Below are 17673 nucleotides of genomic sequence, written 5' to 3'. Positions count from 1 at the left end.
ATACATACAGAGCAGAGATTATGGTTTGTTTAATAGAGTTTCTTTCTTCTCCTGCAGACATGTTCACTGGCTTGAGAAACTGAAATGCTTGTTTCTTTTCCTGCTCTATTGTTCCCTAGTAGATATTTGAATGCTACAGGCTGTCCATTTTGGTTTGTTCATGTGACTCGTTAAATCTGTTTACTGCCATCACTAAATGGCAAACAAAAAGCAACAGATTAATCATAAATGTGACATACTGTAAATCCCCCACAATGACAAATCACATGTGAACTCGTTTTTCTGCAGACAGACACAAATGCATCACTTCATGAAGCAGAAATACAGAGAAATGAGAAATTACCAGAAAATACGGACCTTGGTTTGACATTAAGCCTTTTTTCATAGAAGCATAATAAAACTTGGAAATTCTGCATGATAGAGACAGGCAGTTTTTGGAGGTAGTTACACAAAAGCAAAAAACATGTCGAAGCTCTAGCTTTCACTTGTGTCTCGCCTCATAATTCAGTGAGGCTCCAGTCAGACTTTGTCATCCACAGCGTTGAGTCAAGCAGAGTGAAGAGGAAGCACATAGTTAACAGGTGATGTTCAGTTCTTGGCTGACTTAAAAGGTCACCTAGAAAATGACTCATGCTAAAAGGGTAGCAGCAGCAGAACTGTCTTGTAAAATACTCACAGTTAGTTTGAGCCTCAGCAGTTTTGAATTATAAAAACTCAAGAGATCTTTCCCAAGCAGCTACTTCACAAACCCTGGCTGTCCTGCTACACAAATTGTGAGGGCAGTATTTTACTCATTCGCATGGGTTTGGACTTCCAAAACAGGAAATGGCAGTCATGATTCTTTCTGCTGTTGTCAGTCTCATCTCCTCATGGAAGAAAAAAAAAAAAAAAAAAGAAAAAAAGAAAGGAATTGATTTTTGTCTCTGTTAAGTGAGTAGGAGAGTGTTATATCTTGATAACGACCCACAGACTCTGTAGGTTTCTTCCTCCAGCATCCTCAGTTAAACTCTGTGTAGTTTTTTATGGGAACCTCATTAGACTGCTGTTTAATAAGAGGCTGGCATTTCACCAAGCCTTACAGAAGCCAGCACCATATGACACCAGTGCTGGCTGACCTTAGTGTTTCTATCCAGGAGGTGCTCAACATGTAGAACTTTTTATCTGCAAAGCCAAGTATGCCCCAAGAGCTGCACATGAAAGATGCTGCTTTGTACTATAGGCAGTACTGGGAAAACCCCTGCTAGCAGGCACACTCTGTATAAAGACATCTTGAGATTTCTTTTTAAGGCTGGTGGAGCCTGAGTCTCCTAAGAAACTGGTACCAGAAGTCGACCGGCCAATACTGCAATGGATGAGCTCTGAAGTCATACAGATGCATGTTTACTAGGATTTATGCTATTTCCCCAAATGCCCTCTCTCTTCTGCTGGCAGAGAGCCGGCACTGGGATAGCCTGTCCTTATGTATCCCACTCTGGAGAGCTAGGAGGAGGATTCCAGTTAACTTGTGCTGCTTCCTCTCTGTCCTCTTTAGCCAGCTCCCACAACTGACTGCATTAATAAACTTCACTCTACAGAATGTATTAAATAAATAAGGACTGACACTTGATTAAAAAAGGGTTGGCTTGCAGCTGGTTTTACGTTTGATGGTAGCAAGCACCACTGAAGTTATCTTTGAGGGCACTGACACAACATCAATTGTAACCAAGTTCATTGTTCCCAGAGTGACATCTCTTGTCATAGCCCTAGTTCCTTCTGCTTGTCCTCCATCTCTAGCTTCAAAACAATTTTCTTTTCTGCTCTGGCTTTGGAGAAGTTATAGGTGCTGCTGCTCCCAGTGTGTGCCTTTTACTAAACTTTCACTAACTTTACTAAACCTCTACAGAGAGGCAAGACAATTCTTTCAACCTCATCTCTACAGAGTTCTTCATAACCTCTTTTTTTGGTTGCTTCATTTCTGACGCCAATAAACGTGCTTTCTGACCCAGTTTCAGCTCATTCCCTTTCCCTGAACATTCACTCCATGAACAACTATGATTTCAAAGAATGCTTCATTCCTCCTCATTCCTCCTTTCTCTTTTGATTAGCTTCCTGTGAAAATTATGTCATCACACACATTCTTCCCTTTGATTTCTTCCTCTCACTTATCCTCACATCATCATCTTTTGTCCTTCTTTCTTCCTCAACAATAAACAAATAGTACCGTACATGCACCCCCAAAAGCTCGAATCTTCTCATTAGATACTATGGTGCTGCTCAGTCTCTCACCAAAACCCTTCTTTGCTTCAGCTCTATGTCTAATCCAGGCAACTGATGCTCTTACTCAGGGTCCCTAGGGATGCATGTCTCTGCTTTTCCTTCGTTTTCTCTTAGCTCGCATTTTAGTACTGAGAAAAATTACATGGCTGGTAGGTTTCTTTGCATGCAGTTTGGAAAGGTGGGACTAGGAGTAGAAGGTGGAAGGAGAATAGATTCCCTTAATCTTGAAAAAAAAAGCTTCTCAAAATTGTTGGCAAGCTGAAAGCTTTACAGTAGTTTTACAACAAATTATTATAATAATTGTGGGCTGAGCCTGAAATGAATTATTTTTTTCACCTTGTATGATTAAAATTGGAGCCTTAAAGAAAATTTAAATACATTTCAAACAAAAGTAATTTCCAGTTAAAACGTATGAAGTGCTATTTAAATAATAGTAAATGAAGTGCTCTGGGATTTTGAGGTTCTTTTTCTTTCTCTGTGCTCTGTGAGCTTTATGCAGCCACGTGCAGAGTCACAGAAGAGTGCAGGAGGGATCCCAGGAGGCCACCACCTCTGGAACGGCACGGGGGTACTGGCTGTGCACATGTCATTCTTGGGAGTTTTTTCCAACACACTCTTCAGTCTCCTGGGATGAAGTCTCTGCAAATTCCCATGATAATTTGTTGCGATGCTTCATTACCCTAACTGTGGTGAAGCTTTTCCTGTTGTGTAACCTGGATCTCACTTGCTGCAGTTTAAATTCATCATTGTGTCTCCTGTCCCTAGGAGAGGTGAAGAACAGTTGTTTCCTTTCTCCTTATGGAAGCCTTTGTTTTGTATGAGGATTGTTATGACATCTCTCCTCTCGTCTTCCTCTCTCTTAACTAATAAACTACAATTCTTTTGAGAAACTTTTCAATCCATCCAAATCAATGTAGTTTTGCAATGCATGTGGTTGCACACAACAGAAAAAAAACTTTTTTTTTCCTAGCTCTGACTTAGATTGTCAAAGCCATGTCCTGAGCCTGTGCTTGAAACATTTCTTTTACTGTCTCCTTGTATGGGTCATTACCTCTGACCACTCCTTCCTCTTAAAACTTGCATCAGTCAGAACTGCAGAGGGAGAGGGATTTCTGTTGCAGTTATCTTTTTGCATATTTGTGTTACCATGTGACAGTGAAATGTGGCAGTTACTCCCTGATTTTACTTTGTGATGATGCTTATTTTGCCTGAATTTGGATGACAAACTTATCATGACATCAAACAATTGACAGTTCATTGAAAGCCTTAAACACATACATAATGCTATAGCTAATAACGAATAAAATAAACTTTCAAATCCAAATTGCAAAGCCTGCCACCTCACTTTTCTGCACAAATGTTTACATGTTCAAAAATAGATGAGTACTCTAACTGTACAAGGTGGTTCAAAAATTTAAAAACACAAGTCTTTATGTGATTTTCAATAACATTCCATTTTTCTGTAGATTTCTGTCAAATAATTAAGTTCCTTCTGTTGTACACATTAAATCTGAAATTAATAGAGCTGTAATACACTGTGCTAATTTAGTATTGGGAAGTGCAAAGTGATGTGATCTGTCATGTATTTAAATTACTCAGCATTGGTAGAATTAATTTTAGAATGTTGTTGTTTGAAGCCAACTTTAGGAACACTAAAGTTCAGTTTTTGAAGTCTTAAAGGCATGAAAGTTTCAAGCTTTTGGTGACCAACAAATATTATGAAATGCTGTAATATGAACCACAGCTTGACTGAGGCTTGTAAAGTTTGAACTTGAAAACAAAAGGGGACTTTCTAGTCTGTGGTGAAATGGCTTGGTAGAAATCACATATTTTTCATACAAAACAGATTTTTGGAAATCTGTTTTTTTTCAACAGAATAGAATAAATATTTCAGATTTTGTAAATGTACTGATTGTTTTGGCACAAATATACTTCAGATGTTTGCCCTTAAGCATATTTGTTTATGAATCTGGGTATAGACTTAAAGAAAACCAATCACTATCAAGATCTTCATTGTTATTTCAAATAGCTGAAAAGCAAGACACTGACTTTCAGTACCTCCATGAATTAACACACCCAAGGAATTAATTCTGTTGGTTAGACTTCTGAATGTAAAATTACACATGCCTGATGACTGTATCTTTATGCTTTCACCTGTTCAGAATGCTTGCCTGATGATGTGCTGAGTATGTCCCTCCTGAGGTAAAAGGAAGGACGAATTGTGCAGGACAGAGAATGAAATTTGATGCATTGTGGTTTTATCCAGTAAGGCAAGTCTTGTTTGGAAGGAGGGTTGTGAGCTTTAGTAGCTTTCATAAAGCGCTGGTTTAAACTTCAAGTGTCACGGTACTTCGTTTGCATTAATCATATTGACATACAGGATCAGATGAGGTCTGACAAAGTCTGGTATTGCAGCCAACTGATATAATTAGACCAGGTTGAACTTCCAAGAACAGATTTGCCCTTTCCCTTAGTTTTGTGAAGTCAGACCAAGTACAGGAATGCAATAATTTGCCACATACCTTTGTCTCACAAAGAACCCTTTTTTCCCAGAACTAGTGAGAAGGAGCATCATAGTGAAAAGAAAAATATTCTGAGATGTCACACAGTTTTGGCTTTGAAATTCTAGTGTTATTTAGGACTGAAGCCAGCCAGTAAGCCAACCAGCAAGTATGTGGGCCAGTATCATGTTAATAAGAGCCAGGGTTGCAAATAAATATTGGTGAAAGTGCACCTCAGTATCTTCCATCAAGTTGAAAGGCTGTGTGTATCTTGTTCTGTGGAGAGACGGTGACACAATACAGAGGCCAGCCCATTCAACTGAGTACGTACCACTTAAATATTTAAAACTGTTTCGGTGCATTAAGTGATTCTGGCTTTCTCAGAGATTGCATTTCCTTGTGGAGGCTGGTATATGTCCCGCTCCAGGCGAAGTCTTAGAACTGTAGAATCATTTAGGTTGGAAAAGACCTTTTAAGATCATAGAGTCCAACCCAACACTGCCAAGTCCATCACTAAACCATGTCCTGAATTGCCACATCTTTTAAACACCTGCAGGGATGCTGACTCAGCCACCTCCCTGGGCAGCCTGTGCCAATGCTTGACCACCCTTTCAGCCAAAAAATTTTTCCTAACATCCAATCTAAACCTCCTCTGGCATAACTTGAGGCCATCTCCTCTCCTCCTGTTGCTAGTTATCTGGGAGAAGAGACTAACCCCCACCTCCCTACGGCCTCCTGTCAGGCAGTGGCAGAGAGCGATAAGCCCCCCCAGGCTCCTTTTCTCCAGGCTAAACACCCCGGCTCCCTCAGCCGCCCCTCACAACACTTGTGCCCCAGCCCCTTCCCCAGCCCCGCTGCCCGTCTCTGGACACGCTCCAGCCCCTCAGTGTCCCTCCTGCAGCGAGGGGCCCAAACCTGAACACAGGATTCCAGGGGCGGCCTCACCAGTGCCCAGTGCGGGGGGACGGTCACTGCCCTGGTCCCGCTGGCCACGCTGTTGCTGACACAAGCCGGGATGCTGCTGGCCCTCCTGGCCACCTGGGCACGGTGCTGGCTCATGTTCAGCCGGCTGTTGACCAGCACCCCCAGGGCCTTTTCTTCCAGGCAGCTTTCCAGCCGCTCTGCCCCAGCCTGTAACCTTGCATGGGGTTGTTAGACCCACGTGCAGGACCCCACACTGAGTTTTGCTGAACCTCATGCAGTTGGCCTTGGGCAGCTGTTCACCTGCAGGTACCTGGTGGGTTTGTGTGGCTGTACTGTACCAGTGATGCACATGGGCCAGTGGCAGCACAAGGAAACGCAGGCTTGGCACTGCTCAAATGTAAAAGTTCAAGCAGACTGAAACGTGACTTTCAGGCTCTGCCAAATGAAATGTGGGACATCTGTTGCAAGCCTTAGAAAGGAAACGTAGAGCTGGTCTTTATGATGCTTCAAAACAGGCAAATTAGTCTTAGTTTACACCTTTTGGAACAAGACTATGTGTATCAAGCTTCATATTTCAGAATAAAGTAGCCTCTCTCAATTTTACTGAAGTTATTAAGTTATATTAGGCAGTTGGACTACTGTCCTTTCCAACTGGAAGTTCTGTTCAGTTAAGTGATTAAAAAATATTTTTAGGAAGGCAAGTCAATTTGGATTTTCCTACATGCCAGTGTAATTCCTGGGGCTGCGTGCATGATAGAAAACTTACCTCCTCTTCTTCAGGAGGATTCAGACTGAACAAACTTCACTGCTTTGGGTTGAGCCACAACTTGTCTACCTGGCCTGCTCAACAGCGTTTCTTATATACCGAGTCCCACGTTCCAGCATCCTATAACATTTGTTCTCTACAACTACAGCATAACAGAACATGCTTACAAGAGAAAACGCAATCTGTCAGTCAGGTACACGTACTAAAATATCTCTATATTAAATCTCAGTTTGTGTCAGGCAAAGCTGGACAAGAAGCCTTCAGTTCCTCCACCTGGACAGTAAGTGGTCCCCGGCAGCCACAGAACTCGGGTAGTGGCTTAGTGGTCACTTCAGACTGAGCACAGGGTTAGCAACAATCCCTTCAGGGCCAGAATTGTTTAGGCGCTTGCTCTGATGGGCAACTTCTAAAGAGCAGGGGAGTCAGGGAGAATGTTTTAAAAAGCATCGTCCTGTTTTTTCCATGTATATGAAAAACAGCAGGTGTTTAATTCACTTTATTTCCTTATACCTGCAACCTAAAAAATACCAGAGCCCTGATGGCTTCACACTTAAATTATGTGTAATTAGGTTTGTCTGTAGAACCATCAAGAAATACTAACGTGATTTTTACCTTTACCAGCAAGCAGGTTTTGTTTACTGACAGCCTTTAACATTTAAAGAGTAGGGGTTTGCTGATGCGTTTTGTGTATTTTTCCTAGTTCTCTAATTACATACATGTCTTCTTTTCCAAACCCAGTTGAGAAACACTGCACATGTGCTTGAGATGCTGCAGAAATAATTTTAGTCTTTGTTGCAAGGGATATAGTTTTACAGTCCTTGCAGAGGTCGCAAACCACACAATTTGAAATACTCTTACTTTACTGAATTCAGAAGAAGCATCTGGTACTACGTGGTAAATTGTGCTGTGGTGGATTTGAATTGAAATATCCTGGTTTTCATTGCAGGCATCTTTTCCACAAGTCCTGTGTAGACCCCTGGCTGCTAGACCATCGTACCTGTCCGATGTGTAAAATGAATATTCTAAAAGCTCTAGGGATCCCGGTAAGCACATCGCAGAGCAGCTGGTCGGGGCAGAAGGGAAACACCAGCTACTCGGGTATATCCCTAGCCCTTTGCCTGTCTGTTCCCATCCTACTCTTCTTGCCGTGTTACTGATTTATTAAGGGGAATACAAGCTGAAATGTCTAACTCTGCCTCTCTCCTGCACCCCACTTTTATTAGCAAGGAAGAGTGGGGGGGGGTGGGGTGGGGTTGGTTGGGTGTTGGGATTTGTGTGTCTGTGGTTGCCTGCTTTGTAAAGCAGAGGATTGTTTACTAGTGTTTTGGTGGATTTATAGATTCTTTCATATAGCTGCTGTTTGGGTTTTAAATCAGGACTGGATTTATTTTTTTAATCAAGCTCTCAGTTCAGATCTCAAAGCAGAAGGTCTGCAAATAAAATTTTCCCTGCTATACTAGTCAAGGATAACTGACTGCTCATTCTGGGGAACCAAATCTTCTTTTCTGTTAGATTTCTCTTAAAGTCGATCTGTAGCTAGCTTTGTACTCCCAATTCCAATTAGGGAGCGTTTCTCCCAGTATCTAAGCATGTGGCAGACCACATGACATACAAGAAATTGTTGAGCCCTTTGTTATTTGGAAGGTTCAGATAGTTAGAAGCTGCCAAAGCAATTGATCTTTTTAGGCTGCATGTTTACATTCAGATAGTGCATGTCCTGTCTGCCACACAGCTTCCTAAGGGCAGCTATCACAGAGATCAGGGGCTTCACCAGGAAGAAGAGTCATTTTCTCACACTCGGCAAGGCTGGCCATGTGATAGTGAAGTTCCATACTGAAATGCCACCAGTTGATGCATTAACAGGTGCTGTAGATACCCTGCCGTTACACATGGTGACATGCCAGCTCGTGTATGAAAGAGCTACTACATAAAGTAAAATACCTCATGAACATATTAGGGGAGCTGATGCAGCCATTCCCCAGAAGTTCATTTTCATGGAGACTAGGAAGCCAAGCAGGCTGCTGCAGGAGAGGTTCCACAGCAAGCAATGAAGTATGTTTTTGCTGAAGTAGGCAGATATTGTAATCAACCTAATATAATCCAAGCTAAAAACATGCAATGGGGAAGATGTAGAGCATTGTAGTTAGGGTAACATGTCATTATAGTTGGGCTGTTTTTCTGCTGAGCGTGTATATTATCTTTAAAATATTAAAAGATTTTACAGCTGTTATATCAGTATTTGAGATGTCAGGAAAGGCCGGACTGAAGGCTGGCTTTGCCATTCAGCATCTCTGTGCCTAGGCTTAAATACAGAAATTTTCCCCCAGGTTCCACGTCTCAGTTCGCAGGCCTGCCAGTGAGCAGTTACCCAGGATTTTCACACCTCTTCTCTCTACCTGGTGTATTGTTCCATGGCTTTCTCCTGCACCATGCAGGACCACACGATTTCTGCTCTCACACTGGTCCATTCACATTTTTCCCTGAGCGTTTCATTAACATGCTCTTCGTCCAGCTTCAGTATCAGGGGATATAAACAAATCAGACCCCCACTTTCTGGAGGCTTGCAGTGACATATTAAGGTCTTTCCAGAAAGTGCAGTAATGTTAATATTTAAATCCAATATACTGCTCTCAGTGACTTCACTGACACCTGCTGAAGGCGCGGAGTGTCCGCAGGCCGTCTGAGGTTGGGTACATCGAGGGGAAGGGAAAACGTGCTCGGAGGCCAGGTGTAAAGGTTTTGGTTCACATGACTGGCTTTCACTACACAGGAACAGCTCTGTAGTAGCAGGTGTAGAACCTAAGTGCCAGGAATAATTAAAAGCACCACACAGTTTCCTCAGCCATCGTTTCTCTTCTCACAGCTCCCTGTCTTGTTCTCTCTGTACCGCATAGCAGAAGGGGGATCCATCCTGCTCCCCTCACTGAGAGCTCCCCACATGGAGCTTCTGTGGAAATAATTGTACGGATCACGTAATTAAACATACTGCTACAACCAATACAAACAGCAGGGTCAAATTAAGATTTCAGAACGAACATTAGCGCTAGTGTGTCTTAACTGTAAAAATCAAGTGCTTGGATGTTAACATTTCACTAGCAAAGTTTGTTTAGAGGATTGTATTTTTTGAATTTCTGTAAAAATTTCCCTGGGTTGTTGTGAGACAGCAAACTGAAAACAGCCTGCTCCATCATTTGGAGAAAGCATACTGGCTGCCACTGGCATGGATCATCAGTTAGGTTCGTGAAGGGAGAGCTGTGTGCTAGAGCCTTACCCCTCAAGGTGACTTACAGCAGGAGCTGTTGTCCATGGGACTGGGATCAGATGGTAGCCTTCATGTCAGGGGTTTCCTCTGGCTGACAGCGAAGGAAGTGGGAGTCTAAGAGCATCTGATAGCTTGAGGGTTAAAAATTCCTATCCTGCTATCAGTTGCTCCTCTTCCCCTGTTTTCCCTGCCTTCTCTCTAAAATATGCCTCAGTTCCTGCTTCTCCCTCTCCTACCTCCTGCCCTTTCCTGCTTTTCTCCTCTGTATAACCTCCTCTGCCCAACCTTGATCCTTTTGAACTCCTGCCCTGGTGCCACTGTGCTCACACTCCTTGCTCAGCTTGCAGGACCTGTTCTCCTGAGAGGAAATTCCTCGCCCTTCTTATCACCTGGTATTAGCTGAGGGCAGCCCAGGGTGGGCATCGGTCCTGTGGGTGCCTTCTGGTGCCACCGTGAGCGTGCAGGCACCATGCAAAGCTTTGCTTTGGGGAGTATAGCTGTCGGTCCCGAGTAAGCCACCAGTCTCCATCAGCACACATGAACTGATATTTTCAGAGGCTCATAACTTAGCCAGATGTCAGTAGGCTGTTGTGGGAAAAGACATTTCACTGGAAGAAGCTGTAAAGCTCTAGGGCTTCTCAGTGAGAGGTGGCAAACATTTCTGTAGAGTGGATAAAGCAAAATGCCATTCCCTAACCACATTCTTGAGTCTTGCCTAGTTGAAATTTCCACATACAGAAAAGCAGCCTTAGGCAGGCAGCATCTCTGATGGGAGAGTTGAGAACAAATTTGCCAAAGTCCTTTTGCAGGCTGTTACAATGGGAGGAATGGGGAAATCTTTACCATAGGCAGGGCTAATGCGTTGGTTTTTTTCCTGCCAGCTGCATGTTTGTCCTATGGTTGTTATTAAAGAGCTGGCTTGCATGACTGTGGATATATTGTCCTTCATTTTCCAGGAAATGATTGGTGAAACCCAAATACCTAAATCTTTCAATTCGGTTCACCTCTAAACTCTCCATTGACTTTGTAACAGAGACTTCAAATATTGTCTGCTCTAAAAGCAGATTTCCCGGGCTGCCGTGAGGCACCAAACTGACTGTACTCATTTTCAGGGCAGCTGAGCACCTTGGCATCTGCTTTTCACGGTGACACTCTGCAGCTCCAGAAGATTACTAACTGTCAGCAGACAGTTGGTGTAACCTTTTCCACTGTCTCTTTGCTGGTGAATCCAGCTCAGACTTAACCTCTTTCGGCTGTAAGATTTGAAATGAGTTAAGTGTCTTTCAGAGAGCTACGTTGCTGTTGGGATGATCATATCACATAAAATAGTTTCCCTCTGCTTCTCCCCCTTCTCTGCAAATATCTGCTGGATGTGCAGACAGCTGCATTTTTGGCAACAGATTGGATGACTTCAAGCTATTCACTAAGAGCCTTAGCCAAGCCCTCAGAAGTCAATACAAAGCATTCCCTTGACTTTAGTGGAATTGTGCCCTCAGAGCACTTACATGCAGGGAATGAGTGAAACCAGTATAATTAAACTTAGAAAATGTATCTGGGTCACTCTGACAGCAAAAACCATAATGTATCTTTTTTCGATCAGTATTTCATATCGTTAGCTGTATACTATGCTTAGTTTGGGGTATTTTTTCCAACTAAAATGATTCAGGAGTAAAGGGATTAATTATATCAGGCAATGCTATTTTTGCATTCTTAATGTTTGGTTTGGCTTTCAATTATAATCCCCCATTTTTAAAGGTTTAAAAATTAGTGATAAAATCCCATTCTAGGAATAACTGGATTCAGAGCAAAGAGCAGACAATTGATCCCGTGAAAAATTTTTGAAATAGTTTTTCGTAGAGTAGAAAAGAAAACAGGCCTTTTTTTCCTTTAAGGTACGCTGCCATCAAAGCCAAATTTAAGTTAAAAATGAAATTCTGAAAGCATTTGTTACAGCAGCTATAAGCAAAGGAAAGACTGATAGATCTAAGGAATAATTTTGGATCCAAGTCCTACAGATAAGTGATCCAAGTCCTACAGAAAAGTGATTGGTATTTCACTTTGAAAAATACAGTTTCAATGGGTTTCATTAAAACCTGGTATAGCTGAATGTGCCTTTATCCCAGTTCTGAGGAGCTCTTGCTGCTTGTGGATTAGACTGGAGCCAGACAATGACAATTCTGATTTTTATCCCAAACTTCAGTTTGTGGATACAAGTCACCTGAGGACTGTTTAAAATGCCTGCCTTTTTCATTAGGAACATTTGTGAAAAAATATTTATGAGGTGGCAACAATCACACAGGGACTGTATGAGAAAACAGAAAACATGTGAAGTTCCTGGTTCTGCAGAAAATGTAAGCATATGGTAACCTTCTACGCCTGAGCTGAAAGGGATTACTCGTGTGCTTAAAGCTAAGCCTCTCTTTTACTCTTTGCTGTATCATATTTTGCTTAGTTTCTGGGTGCCTGCTGTTGGACAGAGGCAGGTAGTGAGGTTTTCAAAAATGCCTTAGCAAGGTTTTCAAAAATGCCTTAGCAAGTGAGACAATTAAGCATAGCAAAAATCAGATCCACAGAACAGAGTACATCTCTTCTGACTTGAGCCATCCAGACGCTGGATTTCCAGTCTAGCAGTTTAAGCCCCGTCTCCACTTAGTGCTGTGCAGTGGGAAGGCAGAGGGGGCAATTCATACCACTTACCTTAGGGTGGGATGGATCACAGAGCTAAATTGTCTCAAACCATTCAAGTTAGAGGAAACCTAAGTGACTGAACCAGATCAGCTATCTGACTCCTGGAGAATAAAGATAAATGGGAACAACTTAACTGTACATTTCCTAACTTAACAAGTTATCTGTGTAATGGTTAATCTTGCTATGTCCCTCTGTCACTTTGGAAGCTTTGCACCCTGACACACAGCATCCTCATTTCTGAATTAGCCTTGTTCTTTTTAACAGTATGTTAAAACTTCAAAACCCAGTTCTTGAAATAGTTATGCAAACAATTTTTCTCCATGCCTTGGGGAGAACTAGACCTGGTTCTATGGGCAAACGGCACAAGAATCGGTTTCCTCTTAGAGGAAAGAGATATTTTTTTACTCATCTGTTTGTCACCAATGTTTATGGGGAGTTCTGTAGAAGTCACTGCTGTTTGAATGGAAGCATCAGGCTTATAACAGGCCCAGAGAAATCCGAGGGTAGAAACTAGTTTTGGACATAGTGCCCCTGAACAAACGATCCTCTTTGCTGCCCAGTGCCCACTTGGAAGTCTCTGCTCTTCCTGAACAGGTGCTCAGTGCTAAGGCTACTGTGCCAAAGGTGGGCACCACAGCCCTCTCTCATCACTTCCCTTGACTGGAAGAGCTTGGCTCATTCTGGAGGTGTTGGCGCATTCGCCAAGTAACTGCAAGAGAGAAATGTCTAAATTCTCTAGAATTGGGTGCCATCATTGGTCTCTCCGAATCACAAACAAGAAATACTATGGACTGAATGATACTCTTAGAATTCCCATTACTGCTTGTTTGTTTCTTATAATTTTATTTTGCTGCAAATATAGCATTAGCAAAGGAAAAGATCTTCTGATGTTAAAAAACTTGTCTTAGAAACAGCTTTAGCTTCTATTTCTGCACCCCACACATAGATGCGCCCACAGGCAGTTCCCTTGAATTCTTATTCCTGTAAGCCCTGATATCGGCTTTATAAAATGTATATTTAGGGAAAAGATAATCATTCCCCTTCAGCTACTGTCTCTGTTTACATTTGTAATCTGACTCAGCGATCTGCCTGTGTTGAGCAGATCATGGCAATAAGTGAGTGAGTTTTTTAATGTGCAGTCTCCCAAAGCCTTTAAAAAGTATAAATAAGAACATTTAGAGATTTCAGGTGACACAGTTTAATACTGAATATTTCCAATGCATACTTTGGGTCTCTCTTCCAACAGATTGTATTAAGTACATGAAAATAAACTGCATGTTTATTCATTATATGTTGCCATTTTCAGTACCAAAAGAAAGTGAAAATCCCTGAAGAACTGGGAACAGGTAAATTAAATCTTTTTATCAAGTAAAAACTCAATTTTCTTCTTTTTTTTTTTTTTTTTTCCATTAGCCAAATGCGGATTGCATGGATGATATACCTCCAGACTTGGAAGCATCCATAGGAGGACCGCCAACTAACCAGATAACAGGAGCTAGTGATATAACAGTGAATGAGAGCTCTGTAGCCCTGGATCCCCCGGTGCGGACTGTGGGAGTACTACAAGTCATCCAAGACGTAGACTCCTTTCCCCAGGCTGGGGAGGGTAATTTCACAACAAGCAGTAAGTTCCTCTTTCTGGCAGAATTTGCGCCGAAATAAATGTTTAGAATCCTGAATCACAAACTGATCTCTAGTGTGGGAAAAATGGCCTTTGAGGGCTTTGTCACTGGAGCAATGGCCTTACTTTTAAGCCCAGCAGAAATCTACAGAGTAAGTACATTTAAATATTGTGCTGTTCTGCTGTACTGCAAATACTTCCAGAATGTATGCAAATCAATGTGTTCAATAGCAAACTCTAATGCAGGAGTCTCCTGCACGGGCAGAAGAAGCTATTTCAGTCAACACAAAACAATATAAATTTACGGTCATCTTCAGATATTGTTTATAGTAAGTGATCCCGTTCACCATGATAACCCGCCATGGATCCAACTGGCTTCTTTGTGAAGCAGATCAGTGCATGTCCTGTGGCCTGCCTTTCCTTACTGGGCTACGTGATAGGTGGAAGTTATTCTTACCTGCATATCTTAAAATAAATAGCGAATGCAGCAATCACTTTTACTGCCTTCAGTCAAGGAAAAAAAAAAAAAACGAATGTTGAATTCTGATTTTGCCTTTCCTTTATCTGCTTAAATCAGCTGAAGCTTTTCTGGTTATTGATTCCTACTTCAATTTCTCATTTCAGAGGGATTGATGGTCAGAGTTTCTGTACTTGAAAACCTGAGTGTAGTGACATAATGCTGCCAATTTGTACAAAAAAAAGGAGAACTTTGTATGTTTTCAATGTGTTTAGCTTTCACTTGTTTGAGGGGCACCATTTGAACCAGGAACTCTCAATACGTTTGCATGTCTCTCTGTTCCTAAAATTGATGTTCTTTGTTAAAAATCTACTTCTGACAGTTTAAAAAGAATGTTGTCAGCTGTTTTGAGTGAGGATTGTACTAGTCTAAAATTCTAATTCTTAGGTAAAATAGCAGATAGTAGAAAATACATATCTGTTTGATACCAGTTGGTGTATTAGTATTGACAAGACTATTGTAGAAAATCATCAGGTATACTTGAACGGAGGTAGAAGAATGTGATAAAATACAGGTTTGTGTATGGAGTCAGCATAGGTCCTGGAAAAAATTACATATTTTCAAACATTTGTAGGTACTCCTAGGGGCCTGGGCGTGAAAAAGAAGGCAAGTAATAATACGCTGTGTAAAAGGTAGGAGAGATAAGGGGACTAGGCTGAAATTATTTTACATTAGTCACCTTACTCTGTGGATGGCCTTGATAATCATATCTTCCCTCATGTTGCAGCCAGTGTCACAGCAGTGAAAATAATTTCTGGAAACGCTGGACTTGTGACCTTAGCTACAGGTGACCCAGAAGTGGCTCCTTAAGTTCTCCCTTTGTGGATTAGGTACTGGTTTCAGGTTTGACCGTTTTACGGTCTAAGTCCTGGACCCAGCAAGTGGTGAGCAACAAGGTTATAGACTCAGGTGTCATCCACGGCCAGCCTGTCAGCTGCTGGCATACAACCTTCTCAAGCCTCCTTGAGCACTGGCAAGAACTGTTCAAAATGAGGTGTTATTTTTTTTCCTTCCAGTAATTGTTTTTAAATGCGTTTGGGGTTGATTTAAACCATAAAGGAAAGATTTTTACTTCATGGTATCACCGTGTTAACTGAAGACACTGGTCTCAGCCGTACCCTCTTAACACTCCTGAAGTGAGTAGCTCCTCCAGCAGTTTATTATCCTTGTCCCACTGTTCTTCACAAGGTCCACTGTTGAAATTGGGAAGGAGGGCCATGGTTTGTCCTTTACACCCACAACTGCACGGCATGTGCTGAGAAAAGCCAGCAGCCTGGTGCAAAGCCCAGCACTAGGGGTAGTCCATGCTTTTCATCCCAGGACCTTGGCATGCTGAGAAGCAGCTCTTCTGGTCTCTCATCAGGGATAACAATGGTCTTGAGGCAGCCAGCGAGCACAAGAGATAAGTAACTCCTCAGCTACTCTCTTCCCCTCCAGTTTTGTTTCCAGAGTCTGCGGAAGGATCAGTGTCAGTCCAAACACATTCATTCTTCATTTCCCAAGTTGCCAGCAAAGTAACTGGGTGAAAAACTTGCTCTGAGCCAGCACAATACTGCAGAGCCCGCAGAGATGCTTTATTTTGCTTCGGTGCCTTCTGTTATTCCCCTTACTTTAGATAACATTGGGCAGTAGACACAAACACTGGGCAGCCATGAGGGCTAACAGCAGAGCCCAGGGACAAGGAACTCGCTCCAGGACCAGAGCAGAGGGCTGTCCAGGCACGGGCAATGAGGCAGCAAACCACGGAGCTTCAGATCTCCATCAGCTGACGAGGCTGGCCGTGTGGTCTGAGGAAGGACTGTGAGAAGGGTTTTCCCTGGCTATTTGAGAGAGGCAAGAAGAGAGCAGGGAGGGGAAACTGGCAGATGGCCTGAGCTTTGCGAAGGTTGTGAGCCTCACACCATCGCAGGGGTGGCTGGCGACCCGCTACTAAAAATAGACCTTTCCAGTTGTTTTGGGAGGAAAGAGGAGTCCTGAGGAAAGCTCAAAGGACCTTGGGAGCTTCCAAACCCTGGCATGTGCCTGTCACAGTCAGTGACTCGGGGAACTGTGGTTTAATGCTTGGTTAGCTGTTGTCACCCAGCCGTCATTGACAGGTAGACGTGAATCTTCTCAAAGATACTTGAATATTAGTTAGTGGTGGGTGTGCAAGTTTACATGCTTTCATCACCACATCCGAAGTGGTGCAATTTCCAGCAGTTCTCAGAAACAGAGGTGCTTGGTCCCTTTTTGCAGCAAAGAAGAGGTCTTTGGTTGGGAGTTACGGGCTGAGTTCTAGCGGTTATGGGAATTTGTCTCTCCAGCTGCCTTATGTGGGTTTGGGGTGTTCAGGCATTCCAAAAGCTAGAACTTAGCATCTTAGGCAGCCTGAACTCAAGCCAGTGAAAAGGGAACATCCAGGACTGCTGTATAGTTGTGGTATGAAACCAAATGCTAACTAAATCAAAAGGCAACTGTAGGCTAAACAACTGGGTCATAGCTGTCATATAGATGCGGCTTTATGGGCATTGTCTGTTTATTGTATTCAGGCGATGTATTTCTCATTTTCAGGATCCTCGCAGTTACACAACTGCAGAGCTTGCTGAGCGTGCCCTTTCTGTGAACTAGCCTGCCTGGGAGTTTGTAAGCAATGACGCTGATTGCTCCTAGGAATCTTTGCTGAAGTTGCTAGGTTCTGGCCTCTTTATATAGCATTAGTGATGGGAGCATACTCCAAGGCTGAATATGTGCTAGAAGTTTTTCTTTTTCTTGTTATTGAATCTTGCAGACCGCCTCCAGTGCGATCTTGTACCTGGCACCGCAAGTCCTTGCATCCCTCCTTATTCCTGGCAAAGCTCAGTGGTGCAGGAGGTAAAGGGCTTGCCACCTTCCTTCCCCCCCACTTCTGCAGTACTTTTTGCTTAATTGTCATTGCATCCTTTTTGTTCGTTGATTAATCATTCTGGTATTGTTGTCTTGTTTTGGGTTTAATTTCCCTTTCTGTGTTTCCAGTCAGTATTCAGAGCCAGAAGAGCTCCCACAGTGTGTCTGGAGGGAGGATATTTCCAGAGTACTGTTCACATCGGGCGAAATTCTGTCTCCATTGAAATCTGGTGGCAAAGCTCCCACCTACTTCAGTGGGGCCAGATTTTCGTTTCT

At 42.6% G+C, this 17673-nt stretch overlaps 1 protein-coding gene across 3 annotated transcripts in view; it reads left to right on the top strand.

The window, feature by feature from the left end:
* RNF150 (ring finger protein 150) overlaps window positions 1-17673 on the top strand; it is a 222449-nt gene that overhangs the window by 174021 nt on the left and 30755 nt on the right. For all 3 annotated transcript variants that reach the window (XM_080403070.1, XM_080403069.1, XM_080403068.1), the window contains 2 exons: window positions 7394-7490; window positions 13811-14021. In XM_080403070.1, the coding sequence (XP_080259196.1) occupies window positions 7394-7490; window positions 13811-14021 (308 nt within the window). The remainder of the gene's footprint in view (window positions 1-7393; window positions 7491-13810; window positions 14022-17673) is intronic.

This window comes from Falco punctatus (assembly GCF_963210335.1).
Source record: "Falco punctatus genome assembly, chromosome: 1".
Lineage (NCBI taxonomy): Eukaryota > Metazoa > Chordata > Aves > Falconiformes > Falconidae > Falco > Falco punctatus.
This window is presented reverse-complemented; position numbering and strand designations above follow the sequence as displayed.